The sequence below is a fragment of the Centruroides vittatus genome, unplaced genomic scaffold, assembly GCF_030686945.1.
Source record: "Centruroides vittatus isolate TY-2023 unplaced genomic scaffold, ASM3068694v2 contig_888, whole genome shotgun sequence".
Lineage (NCBI taxonomy): Eukaryota > Metazoa > Arthropoda > Arachnida > Scorpiones > Buthidae > Centruroides > Centruroides vittatus.
The window spans coordinates 522,512-545,231 of NW_027122579.1; the positions used below are offsets into that span (position 1 = coordinate 522,512).

A 22,720-nucleotide genomic window follows, 5' to 3' on the forward strand; every position below is an offset into this window, starting at 1 on the left:
ACAGAAAATATTACTTCCAGTTTAAATTTTATGCCTTTCTCTCTCTAATTTTGAATTATTAAATTTTATTATTATTGATTAATATTAATTTGCATTATTAAAGTATATGAAACACTATCTATTTATTATTATTATTTCTAAATTATAACAAATAATTTTAATTTAATTTTCCTGGAAATAATGGAACAAATTTGTATAAAAATTTTTTTTAATTTTACAAATGCTATTATTTTAAAAAAGTATTTACTTGAATTATTATTAAATATCTTAACAGAAAAATATCGGATATTTTAATTGATTTACAAAGAATCTTTAATGTAAGCTAGTTTATTAATACCTTAAGAAATTTGTAATTATAGCCATTGCACAAAAAGTAGAAATTATAATATTAACAGAAATATTAAGGAAAGAAATTTGTAATCTGAACAGAAAGAAAAACAATGTAAAAAGCTTTGAAATATTGTTTATGGAAATGTTCTTAAACATTCCAAGCAGCATGCGGTGATAGAATTCTTTATTGCTGAAGGAAAACTGTTGGAAACATTCAAAAGTGATTGTGTGGCGTCTATGGTACTGCAGCTTCAACCGAAGCACCTTCATTCACTGGGCAAAATATGCAAAGTCAATAACAATAGGAATGGCAGATCTCTGTGATTTGGTGCAAAGTGGTCATCCCACTATAACTGTCACAGCAGCCATGATGCAGTGCATTGATGAAATAATTCAGAAGGAATGATGCATTACAATTCAACAGCTGAAAGAACACTGCTGGGAGTGTTCATCAAATCATCTGTAAACTTGGGTATGCTAAAGTGTATTTACAATGTTCCTGAAGCAACTCACAATTGACCAAAAAGCAGCAAAGAAAACCATTGCATTGGAACTCTTGCAATGCTACGAGTCTGATGGCGACAAGTTCTTGGCTCACATAATTATGGGAGATGTAACATGGATGCACCACTTTGAACCTGAAACAAACCGACAATCACTGGAATTCACCATGAAAGAAAAAAAAAAGTCATTCCATCAGCAAGAGAGGTTATGATCACTGTGTTTTAGGACATTCACAGTGTCATTTTGGTGGATGTCATGCCTACAGAATCCACCATTAACTCACAGGTTTATGTTTCTATGCTGAAAAAGATGAAGAAGCATTATCAAAGTGTCAGACATGAGAAGAACCCATGCAACTTGCTTCTTCAGCATGACAAGGTAAGGCCACACACAAGTCTGGAGACTCATGAGGTGATTACAAAACTAGGTTTTACAGTATTGCTGCAACCACCATACAGTTCTGATTTAGTGCTGTCCGATTTTTACCTTTTTGCTCCTTTGAAAAGTTCTCTTTGTGGGATAAAGTTCTAGTCAGGTGAAAATGTTGTCAATGGCCTGAGGAAGTGGTTGCATGCACATGGTCAGGACTGGTAGCAAGTCAGCATACATGCCCTCCCTCAATGCTGGTATATTGCCAAAGACAAGGACGGAGACTTTGTGAAAAATAACATAAATAGCAGAAGGTAACAGCTAGGAGATGCCCAAGTTTCACAGTTGTATGTTTCATACTAGCAGAAAAATAAATTCTAGTGCATTACTTTTTGAACGAACCTTGTATTAGTGTAAATATTTTATAATGCCAATAATTAAATTTTTGCTACAAAGTTTCATTATTTCATAAAATTACTAATAAAAATTTATACTGTATATATAAATCTTTTCAAAGTCATTTCACATGAAGATTATTATTTATTAGATAAATAATAAATCACTGGTTTAACTAAAAATCTAAATAAATTCTTTAATAATTAAAGCAAATTGTTTTAAAAATATTTTAAAATAATGTATGAAGTATAACAAAACAATTAAATATTCAATAAATATTTTCATCAGTTAAAATTTGGTTAGTATTTTCTCTAAAATTAGTAAATTTTAAATAAATTTTATTATAAAATTTAAAAATTAATGTTAATATATTCTGATAATACATTTGTTTTAAATACAATTAAAAATACATACTTGATGTAAATGATGTTTACTCATTATTTTAAACTGTTTAATTTTTAGAAATTTAATAATTAAGACAGGATTTAACAATCCACTTGTCACTGAAATGATTTAAATAAAAATATGTGTAATTTTTCATGCAGACAAGAATTGAGCAATAGTATCAAAGTTCAAAGAATTCATTATACCCTAAAAAAACTTATCAATAGTAACAAGTGAACACATTTAACACTTACAGATAATTCATACTGTATCATATGGAATGGGTTTTTATTTCTCAATTAAGAAATATTTTTAGAATATTGCTAATGGTTCCTGAACTAATTTTCCCATTTAATAAATAAAAAATAAAGGAAATTCAGTTTCTAAGAAAATTTGTTTCTGGATAGAATGGAACTACATTTTTTTTATAATAGAGGATTTATTTACAAATGCAATTTCTGAAGAAAAAAATCGGTCAAACTTGAAAGAGGGTTCTGTGTGACTTTGAAATATGATAACATTAACTTGTGATTCAGATAATTTATTCCAAGTTTGGTCTGCATTTATCTAATATATTTGTTATATAAATAAACAACTTTTTATGATGATTTATAAAGTCGAAACATATATTATCTTTTTAATCACTAGGCTATAAAATGAAGTATATATAACAAAATAATTTAAAATTCTATCAGTGCCATATTTTATTGTATATTATATTTTGTTTTACATAATAAATTTAATATTCAGTCAAATCTAACAGGATAGAATTTCATTCATTTATAAATTTTTATTTTGCAGTTTGTACTTCTTTATGTCATTACAATTATAGAGTAATATAAATAATGTTTCTTCTATTATTAGGAAAGAAATATTTAGCATAATCTAGAATATACTGAAAGTTTACTTTGCTTTAAATAATGAAAACATGTATAACTTAATTAAATTATAACATTCAGCTGATTAATTAATTTACTTAAAAAAATACTTTAATACACAATTCATACTTTCCAGTTTCCTGGATTATAACGTTAGAATAAACACAATAATACAACAGAAGTGCAAAAGCTTTTAAGTAACATCACACAATAGGGAAACAGAGTGTATGAAATGAATTACCTAAATTTTATTAAATTAAACTAAGTAGCTAAAACATAACAAATAAAATCGATAATTAATTAAATTATAAGAAGAAGCTGAAACATAGCAGGTTAAAGATGATAACACCTATAATTGATTAACTAGATTTAACAAAATAGCTAAAACACATTAAAATCAATAACTGATTAATTACTGTGTTTCCATTTAATGAGATTAAATAAAAGTTTATAATTGACTATAATAAATTAAACATAATTATGTTTAACAATTCCTAACATAAATAGGATAAATACAATAAAATAATTTTAAAAAGATTTGCATAACATAAAATTACATAACACCAATAAATATAATAATATAAAGTATAAATAATCTAAATAAATATAATAATACTCTAAATAAATACATAAAATTACATAACATAAATTTAACAATTGAAATAATCATTTTCATTTATTAAAATTATATAAATTGACACTTTTATTGACAATTTCATATTAATTCAGATTTTTTACTCCATATAACAGAACATACCTGTTCTTTTTCTTCTTGAGTTTTTGGAATGAGCGTGAATGCTAACATTAAATAGCCACATGACTTATCATCATCGGATTTCCCCGATTCCGTCAGATATAACGTTACATCTGTAGTTCTAAAAAACATTTTTAACTTCTCAATATACCAGCATTATTGAAATAACCAGTAAAATACTGTAAATTTTACACGTAAGAAGTTTTTTACTCACTTATTTAATTCTAATTTAGTAAGATCAAATTCTGCAGCTCCCATAAAATCGTCGGATAAACCAAAATCGTAATCGTAGACGCGAATGAGAAGGGGTTGGAAGACATCTTCAACAGGAAGATGAAAAAATTCATCCCAAAAAGGTTCTAAAGTTTTTGGAATGGTTCTACTTTTATACAATTGTCTTCCTCCTATTTTGAATTTTACGTACGGATCGCTAGTGCCTGAAACAAGTAAAAAACAATTTGTTAGAATATATACAGAAAAATTTCTTTTATTTCCCAGTCACGAGACTGGGAGTAAAAAAGTATACCACTGGGATAATAGGCTGTATAATATATTATTTTGAAAACATTGCCGTTTTTTATATCTATTAGACTAAACACGTTAGAAGATTATATTCTGCAACTATTATTTCGATTTTATTTTATTATTAATTAACCTCATTGGGTAACATAAAAATGTCACTTGTAAATAAATGAAATGCCATATCCACTCTCTATTCGACTATTATCTGTAGTTGTTTAAATAAAAATAATAAATTATGACATTATCCAGTGGCGGATTACCCAATAGGCGCACTAGGGCCTCGTTGTCTGGAGCGACCTCAAAAATTACATAGCAAAAAGATAATATGCCTCTAAAAATTTTGAGAACGTTTAAAAAGTGTATATTACAAAAAAACTTGTTATTATTTAAGTATTTTGTCTTTTTAATATAAAAATAACCACTTTTACATAAAGGCCCTTATAACAGAATTGTGTCTAGGGCGTCATCGGAACATAACCAGCTACTGACATTATCATCATTAAAAAATTAAAATAGTAAATGTTAACCTATCTAGACGATAAAAATCAATTATTTTTTTCTTTAGACATACCACAAGCATCTTTAGCTAAGAGATCTTTGCCGGCCCGGAGATGAATATCCAATTGAAAAAAGGCATGTTGACGAAGAGCACCAAATTTCTGTCTGCTCAAAGCACTGTTCTAGAATGGAAAAAAAAACCTTTATATTTATTTATTTTAAAAAAAAGAAATTAAACGAATAAAAAGAAAAAATTATTCGGGTTAAAATCGATTTCATGTTGAATGCTGAAGGTAATGAAGCATTCAACAAATCTCATATATTTTATGGCACTGAGAGCAAAACCTTTCGATCACTTTCGATTTTAGTAAAATAAATTTTAGTGACTTTTAGCGGAAAAAAAAATTCGGTAGTTGCAGATAAATCGATTAAATCCCTAATCGATATCAATTGTTTTTTTCGGAAATGAAATCCTGCAGATTTTCTCATCTAATTAATATGGTTACACCGAATTTCAGAATATATCCGGGTAAAAATTATTGGTTATGTGCGAAAATCAGGCATTTTTTTTTAACCTTTTATTCGAATTTTCTCTCCAATACACGCAATAAATTCATTAAGACGAAGTCGACGAAAATAACACGCAAGTAAATTCAGCTTACGCAAATCGCCAGGTAACAAAATTATTCCGATTACGAAATAAAATTTTTTAATTTAAAATATATTTCTTTACTTTATTGGCGAACGTGGTCATTTATAAGATAGTATCGATGTTATATAAAATTAAATAGACTAAAAGAAACTAATAATCGTATTTCTAAACTTGTATTGCTGCAATTCCCTTAATAAAATAACTTGGTTTCGAAAGTAAACAATTCTTTGAGTTCTATAATTAGTTCGTAAACGTGCAGCTGTTTAGTACTTTTCTACGAGACATTTACACATTTTTTCCCCCTCCTCATTTTATAAATTAATGTTTATCTTTTGAAATGCCAAGGGTAAAATTTTATTAAAAATTTGGCAAAATCTTATATTTTCAAGTCCCGTGTCCTATATCTTAGCTTTAAAAACGTTAGGATATTAAACTATATTCTATAATAAAAACAGTATAAAATCTATCTTAGATCACATCTATGAATTTAAGTATTATCGTCACGATCTAGGTTACATTTTCACAACTACGTGACGATTTTTCGTACGTGAAATTCCGTTTTTTTTTTTTTTTTTCTCTCTTGCATTTAACTTCAAACAGCTTTAAATCAGCATAAATAAATAAACATGGAAATTTTCATGATATTCTTCATAAATTTTGATCGATATCAAGTTATTTCTTATAACAGAAACTTATTAAATATTAGATTTCAAACAATTCATTCGTGCATTTGATAATATAAAAATAAATTTTTAATTTTTAACTTATGAAATATATTACGAAATTCGATATTAAAAAAAAAATCATAATATAAACTCTTATTTCACAAATTTCAATACTAGAAACAGCTGATTTATTTCAAGGTAAAAATGATTGCATGAAATATTGCGTGCAGAATTTTATTTGCAGACTTAACCAAAAGAGAAACTCTACAATAATACAAGCTTCCAATTGTGTTGAAGTTTTAGTAAAATGAATTGATAAAAGCAGTAAAACACCTAATGACCTGCTTAATATTTTTTTAAATCCAGCAACGAGTTGCATAACTTTCCCGGCAAGAGTTAAAATTGTGTATATTACGAGATTTTATGGGTTAAAAACATTTTATATTATTAATTATTATAAAATAGCGAAAAGCTTAATTTTAAGGGTAGAGTTCAGTTGTATTTCACTAAAAATAAAATTGCAAATGCTAATAACGAGTAAAATTTTCATCGAGTCCGATTCCACTCGAGATACGACACGTGACCCCTCTCTATCTCCCCAGCCTCTCGACCTTTAACATCCAAAATTTAATAGCATCAATGTCCCTAATACACAAACTTCCCTGCAAAATTTCAGAAATATTCGACAATAGGCATAGCTGTTAAGCTTCAAAATGGGTGAACAAAATAGTGTCCCGTAAACACTAACAACCATATATACAGAAAAAACTCCCGATTTTTTTCTTTTTGCATTTCTCGACGTTAAGTTCTCTACTCCCTAAACGTCGCCATACTTTCCCTCTGTTATATATAACAGCCGGGAAAATAAAATTTATCAATGAAAACAAATCACAAATTTGGCTGTTAAAGCAAGAATTATCCGATTATTTTTAAAAGATTAATCAAAAAGTTCTGTGACGTAATGTGACAAATTCAATAAAAGGAAATTTACTTTTAACTTTTGAATGATATCGACAGATATTTATTGACAGTCGGTTCAATAGCTAAAAGCTGTTCATGAACATTTCATGTAATATTACGAAAGTCCCTCGAAGCGTCGATAATTCGATTGATTCGAGTATTTTCCTTTTACGATCACATAAAACCGGGATAACTAAACGTTAAGAACGTCTAAATGTTGAAAATGGAAACGTTTTAAATATCAATTTTAATAAATCAAAGTTGTGACGTTGCATAACGCATTCTAAATAATGCTTACATAAATACCTATGTTTGAATATTCTAATATGAATATCATTATTTGTAAATGAAAGAATATTGACTAACAAATAATAAGTTCTGTCACTTGAATTTCTTAAAATCAATGGTTAGATAGATATTAATGTTACGGGTGTGCAGCAGCAATTGAAGAAGTGATATTAACTTTTCTATTTTTAAACCCAATAGAAAAATGTACAGAATTAATCATTGTTTAAATTTAATTAAAAGAATAGAATAAAGTTACCAAGTTAAAAAACAGATACGAAATATGAACAATTTTGCATTTCTTTGCAATTTCATAACAATATAAAACCTGTTTGATTAAATTTTACGAATTCCAAATATTTCAAGACTAAAAAATTAAGTTAAAATAACATTATTTTAAAAATTATACGAAAAAAACTTTGTTTAAATTCAACTTTTAATAATAAATAACTCCAATAAAAATAAGGAAAAAAAAATGTAAAATCGTATGAGAATAATATTATTCTTAAAAAGTGAAAATATATAGTGTCTATGAAATTGTTCGTTTTTCAAATTTAACGAAATGAAAATTACAAAAAAAAACTATACACTTTTAATATCGACAAAATGAGATGTATATAAAATTATACACTACCATTGAGTCTTGCATGATTAAAATACAAACTAGCGTATTTAAAAATTATTCCTAACCTAATAAGTGTAATGAAAATGTATGTTGTGAAGAAAAAGAAAAGAAGAAAGAGAATGGAATGCACAAAAACATGAATTTTCAATAATCTTAATGAAGATAGAAAAGATAAACTAGAAATGACTTTAATTCCCCTCCGTTACTTAAATTTTTGTCAATACAGTACTTGTATATGACAGCGTAACGAAGGTATAGCCAGGGGTCCAAATCTTTTTCGTGTATCCCCCTTTTAAGAAAAAATTTTTTATATATATGTGAAACAATTTTACATATTTTAAAATAATTTTTTTACATTTGCAAAGTTTTATCGACCCCCTCTCAAACTTTCCATTGAAAAGCCTTGATATAGCCAATGTCGACCTGGACATAATTCTTAACTGATCTAAAGTACTGATATTTTTTTAAATTTTATTTATTAAATCAATTATAATTAGACCTATCTTTAGTTTAAGAAAAATAACTTGAAACTTTAGATATATATATAAACGCAAGGGAGGGTGCTTATGGTGCTGCAGCATTTCATGGATACCAAGCAATCAATTTTGATAATTTAAAATAAAAATAAATATAACTCACATCGCTTGATTTTAATTAGGTAACTACAGTAATTTGCAAGTAATTCTCCGACAAACCAAATGGAGCATGCGCTTTGATCCCCCGAATCTGCCTTGAGCGGCACCCATATTGTCAAAATTCTAGATACGCCATCGCATATACGTAGGCCTACATGAAGGATTATCCGCCATATATGAAAATACCTTTTATTTTTCGCCTTAGGTGCCAATTTTTGTCGCTTCGCCACCACTGATTATATTTTATTATTGTTAATATTATCATCTTTGATTATAAGTTTTTCTTATTATATTATTATATCACTAATATATTATTGATAATCACTTATACACGTAGACAAAATGATGAACGAAAGTATTTTATATAAGAAGACAATCTCATGTTCTTTGACTCACAGTTCGAATGTACAATTTCTGCAATAAAAGTAAATTTTTTCAACATTATTTTGAAAATAAAATACAATCGAAAGTTAATCAATGATAATTTTTTACAGTAAAAATAAGAACAATTATAGCAATAATAATAATAATAATAAGGAATAAATAGTATAAGCCATAGAAATAGACAATAAACCATAGAAAACCATTGGTAAAAATGTTGAGGTATAAAATGAATTCATTATATACCTCATCAATTTTGTGAACTTTCAGAATTAGAAAAATTATCTAGTTAGAGGAAATACCATTAACAATAAGAGCAGAGCGTACAAATTTCGATTAGCACAAACTATTTCCTTCGTATTTTAGTGGTTTGTGGCACGATGTTTTAAATATTCTATAGTATTTTTTTTTTTTCATTTATTGCTGAAAATGAAATGAAATTAATTAAATTTAATGAAATGTTTAAAATTAAATTACTGCTGTGAATTAAATAACGTAGTAAGCTATTAAACTAAAACAAATCATTTGTTAGATATGTATTTTTCTTCCAGATTCACTTTTTTAGTTATACAGTACTTCAAATCATATTGTTACTAACAGTTTTCTTTTCTTTTATTATTCATAATCACATACTGTAGCCTACTAATATAAAAAATTTTTAAAAATTTTTCCATTTTAATTTGAGTTTATTCCTAAAACAAATTCTGAAAAAGTCAAACTTCACGCTCAGTTACATTTGAAACAAGTCTAATCTTTAACATAAATTTCTTAGGGGCTGGAATTTCCCGATTAACTATAAACGAACTTCCGGGATGGACCGGAATTCGCGTGATTTTTTTTTAAATTAAAAGATTATTCAAAATTGCAGCCCGGCATTGTGACGATGTCACAATAAGTTTAGTTTCAAATTTAATAATAATATTGATTTATTTAAATAAATAAATGAAGTATCTAAATCAACTTTACATAACGATCGATCGGAATTTTCCATTAGTACTAGTATTGAAGTACCGTTGGTTATCCCTTACTCATGCTGGCCGACCCTATTATGGGTCAGACTTATTCATAATGAGAATAAGTCAGGTCGTTGAATAACCTATAATCTTCTAGTTCCTCGTATTAATAAAATAATCAATCGAACGTAAACGTTCAGATTTCGTGCGTATTTCTCGGAAAAGAAAGACCTCTTATTCAATTCTAAAAATTTAGTTTATCGTTTATAATATAACAAAACATTCTAAAAGTATTATCAGTAGAAATTACATTACACGTAATCACAATAAATATTGAAAGGAATCAGAACGGTGAATAAATGGCGACTATATACCAAAGTAGAACTGAGTTTATTAAAGATGATGATAATCTTACTTGATGTAATATATATTTATATAGATTCGGAACAAATCCCTTAAAACGTGTTAACTTTAGAAAGATTACCAGTTATCGCTAAGAGGACAATGCAGAATAAATTCTCTCGTCATTAACAGAGTTGACAGAAGACGATAAGATAAAGTCTGCCTCTCGAATTTCATCCCTAACAATTAAACAAGAGATTAATTTGCAGTGATCGACGTAATTCAAAATAGTTTGTACGGTGCAAAAACTCTTACGGTCACCGAATCCGAATCATATTCCATAATGTTCTCGTATTGTCGGATCCTAACTTTCGAATCCACTTGAGACTCAATTTTTCATGGATATAAATGATGTTTCTCATCTCTTATCTGTTTTATTCATATATTAATGAATAAAACAGATAAGAGATGAGAAACATCATTTATATCCATAGTCGAGTTATGTAATAAAATACCTTTACACGTGTATTATTTATCCTAAAGTGTATTCACTTCGTTCATTTAGTTAATTGAATAAAATTTATAATATTGAAAACATAATTAAGAACTAAATATACGAAATATTTAAACTTATAGATGAAAAGTTTTCTATTCGGACAGTATTATTAAGTCAAGAAGGAACTACTGTATTTATGTTTATTTTTATTCATTAATATTGCCCAAAAAGTGAACAAAAATAAATTTAATCATAAAGTTTTCTTTTTTTTAAACATTTTCTAGTTCTTATCAATTTTAATAATATTGAAGCATCAGTTTTATCAACATCAATAAATTATTACTTCTGATACTGTACAGTACATAATCAGTTGTTCAAACTGACAAGTAATCAATCATACACACACAAACACAAAGACAAACAAGCACACAAATGAATATCCTTATACACGGTATGTATGTTTGTGAATATTGGCTTACGTACTGTATATAAATACAATGAATATATTACTTATTCAAGAGATTTTGGATCAAGTGACCTTAATACTTCACACGATACACTTTTTTCCCTGGAAACTCCAGAAAAGTGCGAATAATGAAAATAACATTAAAATTTTTTAAATAACTGGTAAATTATTTTAAAATGCATTCTCCCAAGAAAAGCAGCAATATATGTTAATCACTAAATGCGCAATGTAGAAATGTTAATATTTTCTTTATATTAACTTTTGTTTTTTTTTTTTAAATCTTACTGGTCAATTGAAATAGGACGTTTTTGTTTACACAGTTTTTCTGCATGTAGTAACACTCGAAAATTTTGTATCAAATGTTCAGAAGAATTTGGATCGGATCCAAATTCCCTACAAATATATCCCATAAAACTCACTTTCACAGACTGCTATATAATTCTGAAGAAACATGCAATTGTATTGATATATTTTCTATCGTATGACTTAGGACACTAATAGATTTATTTTTTGGTAACAAAGGTACTTCCGTAATGAGAATTACGAAGTCGGTATCGATCCTTTCACCAATAGACGTCAAATTACCTTCCGATATTGACGTCGTGCCTAATCTCATTTCACTCCTTCCTGTGATAAGATGTTTCTTAAGCAATATCTGAAGATAGCAATGAAACATCGGCATTTAATCACAATAAATGTTTTCATTTCTAAATAAAAAGAACATAGATAAGTTTTTTTACTTACTTCGCTAGCTAAATACGCCTTAAATTCGCCTTAAATTACTATTATTATTATTATTATTATTATTAAACTGATTAAAAATCGCTATTAAAGTTCAATTTATTTTTTTTAAAACATGGACAACTTCGAATTCTGCCGTTTTTACGACCCGCACTAAGCTTATTTAGGCCATAAAAACATCTCCATGGCAACAAAATTGGATACTAAACAGAGACGACCGCAACACGCGTTTAATCTAACATTTATGAAAAGAGGATCGTCGCTGTATTGTCGCTTCACTGTATATACTTAGAGTAAATAGATAAGAGTTGACTCAAACGATTTGAATATTGCGGTTTATGAAATTATTGAAGGAGAAGAAAAACTTATAAAATTACGAAAGTAGTTGATAAGTTCTTACAAATTTATTTTTAAACTTGTCGAGTGAAATTTTAAGAAAAATATAATCGCATCATCTATAAAATTCGATTTCTTCAGAACGTAAACGATAAATTTCGCCCAGTGTATAAGAAAACTAATGTTTGGATCTTTTTACTATGGAAATATGTTTATAATTCCGATTTTTCGAGACAAGTAGTTTGATTTTTCAATATAAAATCAAAACATTTGTTGAAAAGATAAATCAGATCTGTACGTACAATTTTAAAATCTTCCAAATTTCGTAAAGAAGACAACATTTGAATTATATTTACGAAAAAATTTTAGATTTGAATTTTTCGAATAATATTCGTTTTTATACAAAAAAATAAATTTAGGAGCATTATTAAAAAAGAATGTATATTATTGTGATATCGTCCCCATACCAGGCTACAATTTCTAATCACAGTGGCGAAGCGAACATAACTGGCGCCCGGGGCACGACACTTTATTGGCGTCCCCTTCTCCCTCCAGAAACACATACGGTTTGTCTTGGAGGCCATTTGGGCGCCCCTCTGCGAGTGGCGCCCGGTGCATGATACATCCCCTTGCCCCCTCGCTACGCCACTGTCTAATCATCTTTTAATTTAAAAAAACCATGTGACTTCCGGTCGGAACGGAAGTTCATATATATAAATTAATCGAACCTCCGACCCATAGACTTTCCATATCTGATCTCGATTTTCATCTAACTCAGTTCTCGAGATTAAGGAAGGACAGATAGACGAACGACAGTGGGAATCTGAAAATTGCAGCCCAATTACTATAAAAAATATATTTCATAAGTCTATAGTAATCTCTCTTTTTTTTTGTATATCCTTTACACTGTATTCTGTATTATTTAAAGACGTATATAATTCTTGAAAGCATGCAACATCAGTAATTCATTAATGAAAGAGACGAATGTTCAGATACTTAAGTTAACAACTACAATTAGTGAGCAGAAATCAATTTTTCAATATTATAAACATTATTCTGTATTATTGGATAATTTAAATTTATAATCTAATAATATATTCTTCAACTCATTTCGAGTCTACTGTTTAAAATTATTTAATAGTTTGTGAATTATGTTTCAAAACTTTTAATCAAAGTCATTTTTCATTATTCAATTCAGAAGTTATAATTCTATAAATAACTGGACTAGAATAATAATAAGCAAAAATAGCAATTTATTATTCATTTCTTATTATAATGTTTCAGGTCTATCGTTACAATGATTTCGATAATTTATCTTGATTCCCCAAAGTGGAGCTGAAACTCTTAATGTATATAAATCTTTTCCTCGAAGCAGAAACGTAAGAAGAATTTTTCTTTTTAGTATTAAATCCAGCGCAACAGCCATATATTTTTTTATTTAATAAAATTACATATTACGAAACTACACTTTCGATTTAAAAATAAAATAGAATATTAAAGCTAAATTTTCTTTCAGGATCTCAATTAAGTTTGCTCGAAGAAATCGAATTCCTAAATGCCGATAGATATGAATAATAAATATGTCTCTACCGTCTCAATTTGATTTATAATACTATTTTTAAGTTGTAATTTCCTATTCAAAATCACAATTTAAAAATTTATATATTTAATTTATTTTCTCATTTACGTTTTCTAAGTAAATTTAAGTTCGTTATAAGCTTGTTTTTTTCCTTCAACCATTGACATTTCGTAAAAATAAAAGCCATAAATCGCATGATAAATGACTGCCTCAAGGATTTTCCTTTAGTAAGCAAGAAAAATTTCGATTTTCGTTTTATTCAGGAAGATTTATTCTAACTTTTCTAATAGCCTATATCAATTTTCTGTTTCATTTTTCTATATTTTGCTATTTTACTTCAAAAATAAAAAAGACTTTACTACTCATCAATTTAATTCAGGCAAATTTAAACTAATTTCCCGATAATATAATGTAATTATTTTATGAAAAATCACTCAAAAATTATTTTTGTTGTTTTAATAGTAAATTGTTGTATTATCTGGGGAGGTCTTACACGCTTTGAGGTATATTGCCTGATGTAAGAATATAAAATAATAAATAAAACAATCAATCAATTATAGTTGTGTACAATATATGATAAAAGTCATTTTTAAAATTTTAAGCTAATTATTGTTTAAATTTAGCATTAGCGATATTTTAAATCAAATATGAATTAAAATCAGATTTATATTTTAAAAGATTAGTATATTACGTTATTTTATTTCTTCCTTTACAGAACTCAATTATCTTTATGTGTAAAATTCGAGTCAAGGATACAATAAAAACTAAAAAACAAAGATAAAAACAAACTTGTTTACATTTAAAAACAATTTCTGACCTAAAATTAAGTTTAAAAAATTGTCTACTAATGTGTTTCGTAAACTAATATAATTTTTCATTATCCAAATGTAGCATGTACGGTGATAAATAAACAAGTTACTAAACAATTAATACGCCTATAAATATATAATTTATTGTATAGAAACATAAAAGTTTATATTAATATGAATAAATGAGAATTATATAGACCTATATATATATAAATGAAAAGTAATTGCGTAAAATTCTACTTATAGGGCCTATATAAAGTAGAAACTTTACTGATAAAGATTTTAACTAATTTTTGGAAAAACATACTTATTTATTTAAAATTATATTTTGTTTTCAAATTAAAATACACTAACGGGTAATAAATAATTAATGAGCTTAATCTGCATAATTCATATGTTTACTATAAAAATCAATTAAAGAACTGTAATTGAACTGTTTGAAATTAAACCATTAGTAATAGAAAAAGTAAACCCACATCGGTGAAAATATATATAACTAATACATATAAAACGCAAAAAATGTATTTATTTTTTCATATTAAAATAAATCATTTATTTGACATAAAATTCGTATCATTATTTTATAACGTTTCATAAATTCTAATACCTTTTAACAAAATTGAATGGGCCCAATAAGTTCAGCGATAGACAAGCGACGTTGGGAACAATGTGATGCTTGTTAAAAAATAATGATGAAGAAAATACACGCGAGATACGAATACATTACGTAGAAATATAATTTGCGTAACAGGTACAGCCTAATCTGAATATATTTGAATGAGGCACCGAGCGAAAAATTAAAAAAAAACTTCTGTCTTTATGTAAACGAGAAAATCCATTTCAATAAGTCGATACGAAGCTGTAAATCCGAATTATAGACAATTTAAAGTTCATATTCGAAATTAATTCGTGAAACAATAAACAAAATGATTTTAAAATAGAATTTTAGAGTAGATATTTTTCTAACGTCTATATTCAATGTAATATTAAGGCTACCGTTCATCAAAATGGATATTATAATATCGGATTTTTGTCGTAACTTATATTGAGTGATGACTTCTAAACTTGTAAAAATTCTATCTTAAAAAGTCAACGATTTATTAAAATTTCACTTAAACTCACACCGGAAAAATAAACAAGTCAAATTTTTAAAATTCTTTCAATTTTATCCATGGAAGAATCTTTATTTATGGCAAGATTTCTTGGCATATTTCAATCCGTTTGATTCAAAATCGGACGATGATAAAAATGTAACTTATAAAATAGAAAAATAAGTTATATAATTTATAAATATAACTTATATATCTTTGTTATAAATTTTAAAATTAAACTAAGGATAATAAATATACATACGTTCACTTTCATGAGGATTCAATCACGCGTGGTTTCTTCAAAATATTTTATAATTACATTTTATCAAAATTACAAAACATATTCACTATATAATCAATTCAAAAAGTAAATATTAATTTTAATAATTATACAAATGAATAGGCTTTAGTTTCCACTACAAAACCATCCAATTAAACATTTAGGCTATAGTAAATGAACTATTCGAACTATCAAAGTGAAATTAATGAGGTATTGACCATCAGACATCACTTTATTATTTTTCTTTTTTATACACGAAAAAAAAACAATTCAGTTTTAATTAGTCATTTATTATCTAACGTTTACGCAAGCATCAAAATAATTTACAATAGAATTCTGATGAATTGATTGTAAAATTGTAATTGTTTATATTTCTAGGAATATATTTATCTTACCATACTGTCGATGGTAATACCGCTATCCGTCAGATTTTCTGTTTCTTTCGTTGGAAGATTTCTGCTTGGACACAGTCGGTCTTCGTGAGCAATTTGGTCTGGAATAGTTGGGTCGCTAAAACTAGGTGCGTCTACAAGGTCTTCGTTATCGATGGGAAGAGCCGAATCGTCACAAGTTCCTTTAGCCAAAGCTGCCAGGTTGCTGCAAGATACGTCGGGATGACTCGAACTCAATCTGCCGATAGAATGCAAATTGTTCTTATGCCTCTCCTTGCTTCTCGATCTCATTTTATTGGGTGCCAAACGCTTCAACGTCGACCAAACGCTGTGCATTTTCTTGCTGGATTTGAAACTCAGGATTTTCTTGTTCGGTGACGAAGGTACTGTCCGGGAATGAGGAGTGGACGGTCGAGAACCAGTATCCATGTCGGAACTGTCTGAAAGATCCGATTGGCTCTTCGTTTTGGACTTCGGACCCTTCACACCTCCCGGGTCACCAACGGGATCGAGATCCTCCCCTAAAAAAAAAAAAAAAAACAAGAAATAATCTAAACTTGCGCTTATTTTATATTAAGAATTCATTCGTAAATACATCGAATTCGCGACAAATTTTCATTTATATATATATATATTATTGATAGATTTAGTGTTAGTGTAATGAAATCTATAAAAACTGCTTCGTTAAAATATTTTAATTATAGATCTAACTAGAAAATTTCTGTAAACTTATAGAAATAAATAAAATTCTATATAACAATTCGAATTTAAGTTAACGCTTTTTCTAAAATAGAAAATCGGAGCAATGTTCGAACAAAAATAGCATACTACTTATAAAATATTTTCTCAGACATGAAGACGGCACGAATATTTAGTTTGATATCTTTGACGGGATTATGAAAATTCAATACACTTAATATCATTTTCCAAAATAGTTCGTTTATAAACGGATTTCACGCATTAATTTTTATATACAGATTGATTTAATTCATAAAAATAATATGAAATTTTCTATTTTTATCGAATCTTCGATTGAAAAGCAGATATTTAATTTAATGGCAATCTTATTTTTCCGATTATAAAAGAAAACTTTTTTTTATAAACATTTAATATTCTACATTTCTTTAATTCAATAGAAATATTCGATTGATTTTTTCCCATCATTTCTCTTGATTAGCGGCGAATACGTAAAATTCTATAGTGCTGTTGTTAAGTAAATTATAAGAATGACTTGTAAAATCAAGAATTTCAAACAGCCACAAACTGAAAATAAATTATACGATACTTTGATATATGTAAAAGAGATGTCACGTAGCAATCATAATTCATTTGAATGAATTTTTATGCTCAATTTATTCATTAAGCATACCGTTTGAAATTTTCACGTTTTATATCTTTCAAATTAATATTAATAATTGACAAAATTAAGAAAGTTTTTAGGTCTATTCGTTATAAACTTATAATGAAATTTTATTAAGATTAAATGTACGAAATCGACGGTAATCTGATTAAAAGTCTGGATACGATTGGTTTCTACAATTTTCAGACACAAATAAAGTCTTTAACATCTAAAATGCATTACAAATCTCTGGATATATTAAGAATTTATTCTTAATATTAAAAAAAAACACACATAAATTTTTAAATATATCTCATATATATTTGTTAATTCTATAACGAAACAGAAGTTAATTCAAAAATATATTTTTATTATGAGTGTATATTTATCTCATTTATTAATAAATAAATAAAAAGTTCGAAAATTACATTGCGTAAATATACTATATATATTTTTTAATCGAGTCTGTACAAAATAAAGTAAGTATTTCTTAAGAATTAATGGATGTTTTAAAGTCTTACCAATAAAACTTACGAAACAGAATTCAAAATCAACAACATATACAGGCATATACATCGGCATTTATTTAGTTTTACAGGTATACAGAGCCAAGTATCATTTATAACCGAAGTTTATAGCAAATAGTTCTGCTACATTTCACTCCAGAGTACTATAAAATAATACTGGCAATAATGTATTGTACAAATACAAAATTTTATCAGAAGTTAGAGCTGTGTATTTTCCGCTTTATTTAATTAACGAAATTTTACTCTATTGAAAAACCATTCATAAAATTATCCATTTAATGAATTTTTTATGTATTATCAGCCAACAAGTGGCGTCTATGCTAATTACGAAACTAATTTATTTATTTATATTAACAATAGTAACACTATAAATAATATGATTGAGAATAACATCTATTTCCGATCGAAATATATATATATATATATATACAAATATCGATAATTTATTAAATATAAATCATATAGTCCATACAAAATACAACACGACACTTACGAAACGTTTTAATATTAACCATCTGGATTTATTCCAACTTTCTTTAACAACTGGAAACAACTGGTAAATCGTCTTCAAAGAGTTTGACGTGAAGTTTTCATAATATAAATTTAAAATTATAGAATTTTAAGTCGATATTCCTTCCATACCTACCTTCTGACGTACGATTTTTATCTCCTAAACAAGAGAAAAGGTTAATGTTCTCCATTATCAGAAAAATCAGTACGGATTCTTTCCAATTTCATCTCCTCGCTCGATCAAGGACGCTTATTTAACTAAGTACATTTAATTTTACATGTTGATAGAGACCTAATGATGACTAAATATAGATCACTCTGGCACTTGGTATACGATACTTTAGCAAGCAACCTCGAATAAAAAGCCACGAAGGGAAAATGTTTAAGTACTTTTAAACGATTTTCGACTCGGTAAAAGTGTCTAAAGCAAAATCGACATTAGTAAATGTGATGGTCTTATAATGGTACTTTTATAAGTGTCGAGTAAAGAGCCAATGAAAGAGAAGGTGTCTCTGACATCATAGGTAAGCAACAGGAGTACCTTGGCTTATCGCCATGCTGGCATGCACGGAAGCTCTCGAGTGATTTGCTGTAATAATTGCATCTATAATTCTGTACGTGTTACTTATTATGTATTCAGGATACGCTTATATTTTGTTTATAACGTAAATTAAACGTATACGTTCTTACTGATACTTAAGAAAAGAAATTAGTTATAATCAAACAATAATAATTTTAAAGGAGACTTCATATGTGAAAGCTAAATGTAATTAAATGTTAATGAACAAGCTGTCGTTCTAGTTAAGTTTAAAACGTAATAATAAATACAAAATTAAGACATTTTGATGGATAAATTTTCTGCTTAGATAATTATATGCATATTAAATTTTTAAAATTAATTTCCAATGCAAAAACTTATGGACAAAATTTAAATTAAATATTTTAATCAAAGGCTTTTTAAAATAACATGTAAATGGCATTGTCGGCACACGATTTATATTCGGAAAAATGTCAAAAAAATGCCATTTTTAGTATTGATTTTCCTAAATTTTACGAAAAGGAAAAATGCAATCCACCAAATGAAATGGGTTCTCTCTTAAGGTTTATTTTCATATATATTAAATGAAGAATTGTTTAAAAGTGAATGTGTTTTTGCTAAAACTTTTATAGCCTACTGAAAAGAATGCAGATTTACTTAAATACAAAAAAAAAAAAAAAATTATATCCGTTTTACATAAAAATTAATCATAGAACATTTTAAAAGGCACTTAATGATATTTCATTTTTCAATTAATTGATAATCTTCAGCTTCAATTAATTAAACTACTCAAAAATAGACTGATACTTAAATTTCTAATAAAAGTATTGTTATATTATAAACAAAGTAGCCCTAAGCCTCTATATATTAACGTCGTCATTCTTCATAAACCATTCAGTAGGTGTGATGTTCACTCATTATTAATTTTTCATTAACTAATTAAAATTTCCATTTAATTAGTTTACCTCTTCATATCCCAAACTATAATCTGTTTTGATATACTTTACAAAGTTTAAAATAAAAATATTCTTTTTTATTTTAACCAACAGATATTTTGTTTAAACTTTTTATTTCTATAAAATTATTCTGAAAAATTTCAAAACACTTGAAAAATGTAATCATAACTTCTCTTCTCAATTCAGCAAAACATAAAAAAAAGTTCATGTTTAATATTAAAGTTTTGGTTTAAGTACATAAGAAAAAAATCCTTTAAAGTTATTTTAAATACATTTTTCTTAGAACTTTATATTTTTAAAATGGCTGCAACGTTGTTGCTGGTCTTTCCCGGTATTCTTTATTTGTTTTCATCCCTAATAATTGTAACCATTATCTTTATAAGACTCCAGATTGGTTAAGAAGATATTAAGGAGGTAGAGGTAATATCTTCCAAACCAATGGTCCGTTTTTCCTGAAAATTTCTAGTAATATTTCCACGTAATACACAAACATACCTGCAAAATTTCAGAAATTTTCGTTAAAACGTACAGGAACTATTAAGCTTCAAAGTGAATGGGAAAAAAATAATGTCCACTCGAAAGCACACAGGCTAACATCCAGAAAGACAATACACAAAACCCCTAGATTTATTTTTTACATTTCTCGACGTTTCAATATTTCGAGTCCAAAAATGTAAAAATTTTGGGGGTCATTTTTTGACCGATCGTCATACTTTTCCTCTGTTATATAAAACAGCCAGGAAAGTAATAGCTTAAAACGTAATCTTTAAAATATGCAGCAATAAGTTTTTGTTTTTATTTTGTTATTTTCTTAACCACTGTAATAAAACACGTTATATCTTACTCTAAATATCGATAGCAAGCTGATTTAATGTACACACAAACTAAATAAATGATGTATAAAATAAGACAAAAAGATGTGTTTAATAATTTCTAGGAAATTTTAATCAAGTTTTCACTTTAAAGTTTTAATTTTTCTGGTCAATGAAGTTTAAAACAAAATGAATCATTAATTGTTGCAATAAACAAAACTAAAAACTGACATTAAATTTAACACATTTAACAAGTTTAACACATTATAACTGTATTAATCCTGTTTAGATTTCTGTAATATCTATTATTAAATTATACATGACTGTTTGTAATGATAATTGACACAACTGAATAGTCTACAAATAATTAAAATAAAACTTCTGAAATTAAACTTTCACTTCAATTCTTCAATCAATACACAAGTATGAATTTTAATCTACTAAAACTGCTGAATAATATATATATAATGATTAGAATAATTAAGTAAGTAATAATTTAAGTAAGTAAAGATTTAATAAAACATGCATAATTTGTATTTTATTTGTATATTTTCATAGTTTAATGATTCACTTATTACAAAATTGTTTTTTTATTTAAGATATTTGAGAAAATGTGTAACTTTTTCTAATATTTTAAATATAATATTATTATATATAATTCACAGCATGCTTTCAGTATATTGTGAGTTTAAGTACTTTAAATTTAATAAAATAAAAAATAAAAGTTGATATGTATCAAATATTTCACATTATTTCATAAGGGTGAAAGACTGTAATAGAGTTAGCGTGAAAAAAAATGTATTGAGTTATTTTTTACTTTTTAAAATTCAATATAAGTCTCCAGTAAGGACAATTTTCACTAAAAGTTAGATCAAGTATATGGTGTTAAAAAAGAAAAAAACATTTTACTCCCCAGCCTAGATCCTTTTATCATCAATAAAAATAGATTTTTAAACCTTTGATGATTTCAAGATGTTTGTTTAATATATGTACTTTAGAAATAAAGAAAGGGAAAAGAAATGTATAAAGGAATATTAAATAATCAATAATAAAACAAAATTTTCAGGAAGAAAAAACAAAATAGACATCTATATAGTTGTTAAGTGCATTATAATTAATGGCAGAAATAATAAAAATTACTTATAAAAAATGATAAATTTTCAACTAATTAATACAGTAGAGTAATTTTAAATGATAAGTATTTTTTTGCTTTTATAATAAATTTCTAAGTTATTAAAACAAAAATTTTAATATTGATATCGAAATGACGAATTTCTTCTTCTTTACTTTGGATGTCGGAATAAGATTGAAAGTGCTTTAAAATTTGAATTATTCAAATATTCTCGAAAAACCTGAAATATATCTTTATATCCAGTTCTCAATTTTACAAATGAAATAATAAAACTAGAATTTCAAGTTGGACAATTTTCATAAATTCCAATAAGATTTAAGCACTTTTAGGTGCACTTCTATTTTAATTTTCCAGCTATTTTGTTAGAGAAATACGTGAATTTACTGTTAAATAAATCGATAAGCTTAGTGATTTAGTGAAGTGTAATATAACAAAATAGGAAAGTTGTTTAAATCACTAGAAAAATATGCAGTTGCTAAAAGAGTGGCTTTAAGTTTATTCGATAAAATAAATGAATTTTCTTCATAAACAGTCATAAAACACATATTATTTAATAAATTCATTTACGTTGATGTTTAAATCA

At 26.7% G+C, this 22,720-nt stretch overlaps 1 protein-coding gene across 11 annotated transcripts in view; it reads right to left on the reverse strand.

Moving 5' to 3' along the window:
* Positions 1–22,720, reverse strand: part of LOC136983798 (multiple C2 and transmembrane domain-containing protein-like) — a 122,112-nt gene that overhangs the window by 84,284 nt on the left and 15,108 nt on the right. For 9 of the 11 annotated variants that reach the window (XM_067280650.1, XM_067280651.1, XM_067280654.1 and 6 more), the window contains 4 exons: positions 16,327–16,844; positions 4,709–4,817; positions 3,830–4,052; positions 3,619–3,736 (listed from right to left, as the gene is read on the reverse strand). In XM_067280650.1, coding sequence (XP_067136751.1) covers positions 3,619–3,736; positions 3,830–4,052; positions 4,709–4,817; positions 16,327–16,844 — 968 coding nt within the window. The other 2 variants (XM_067280652.1, XM_067280653.1) reach the window with 2 other exon arrangements.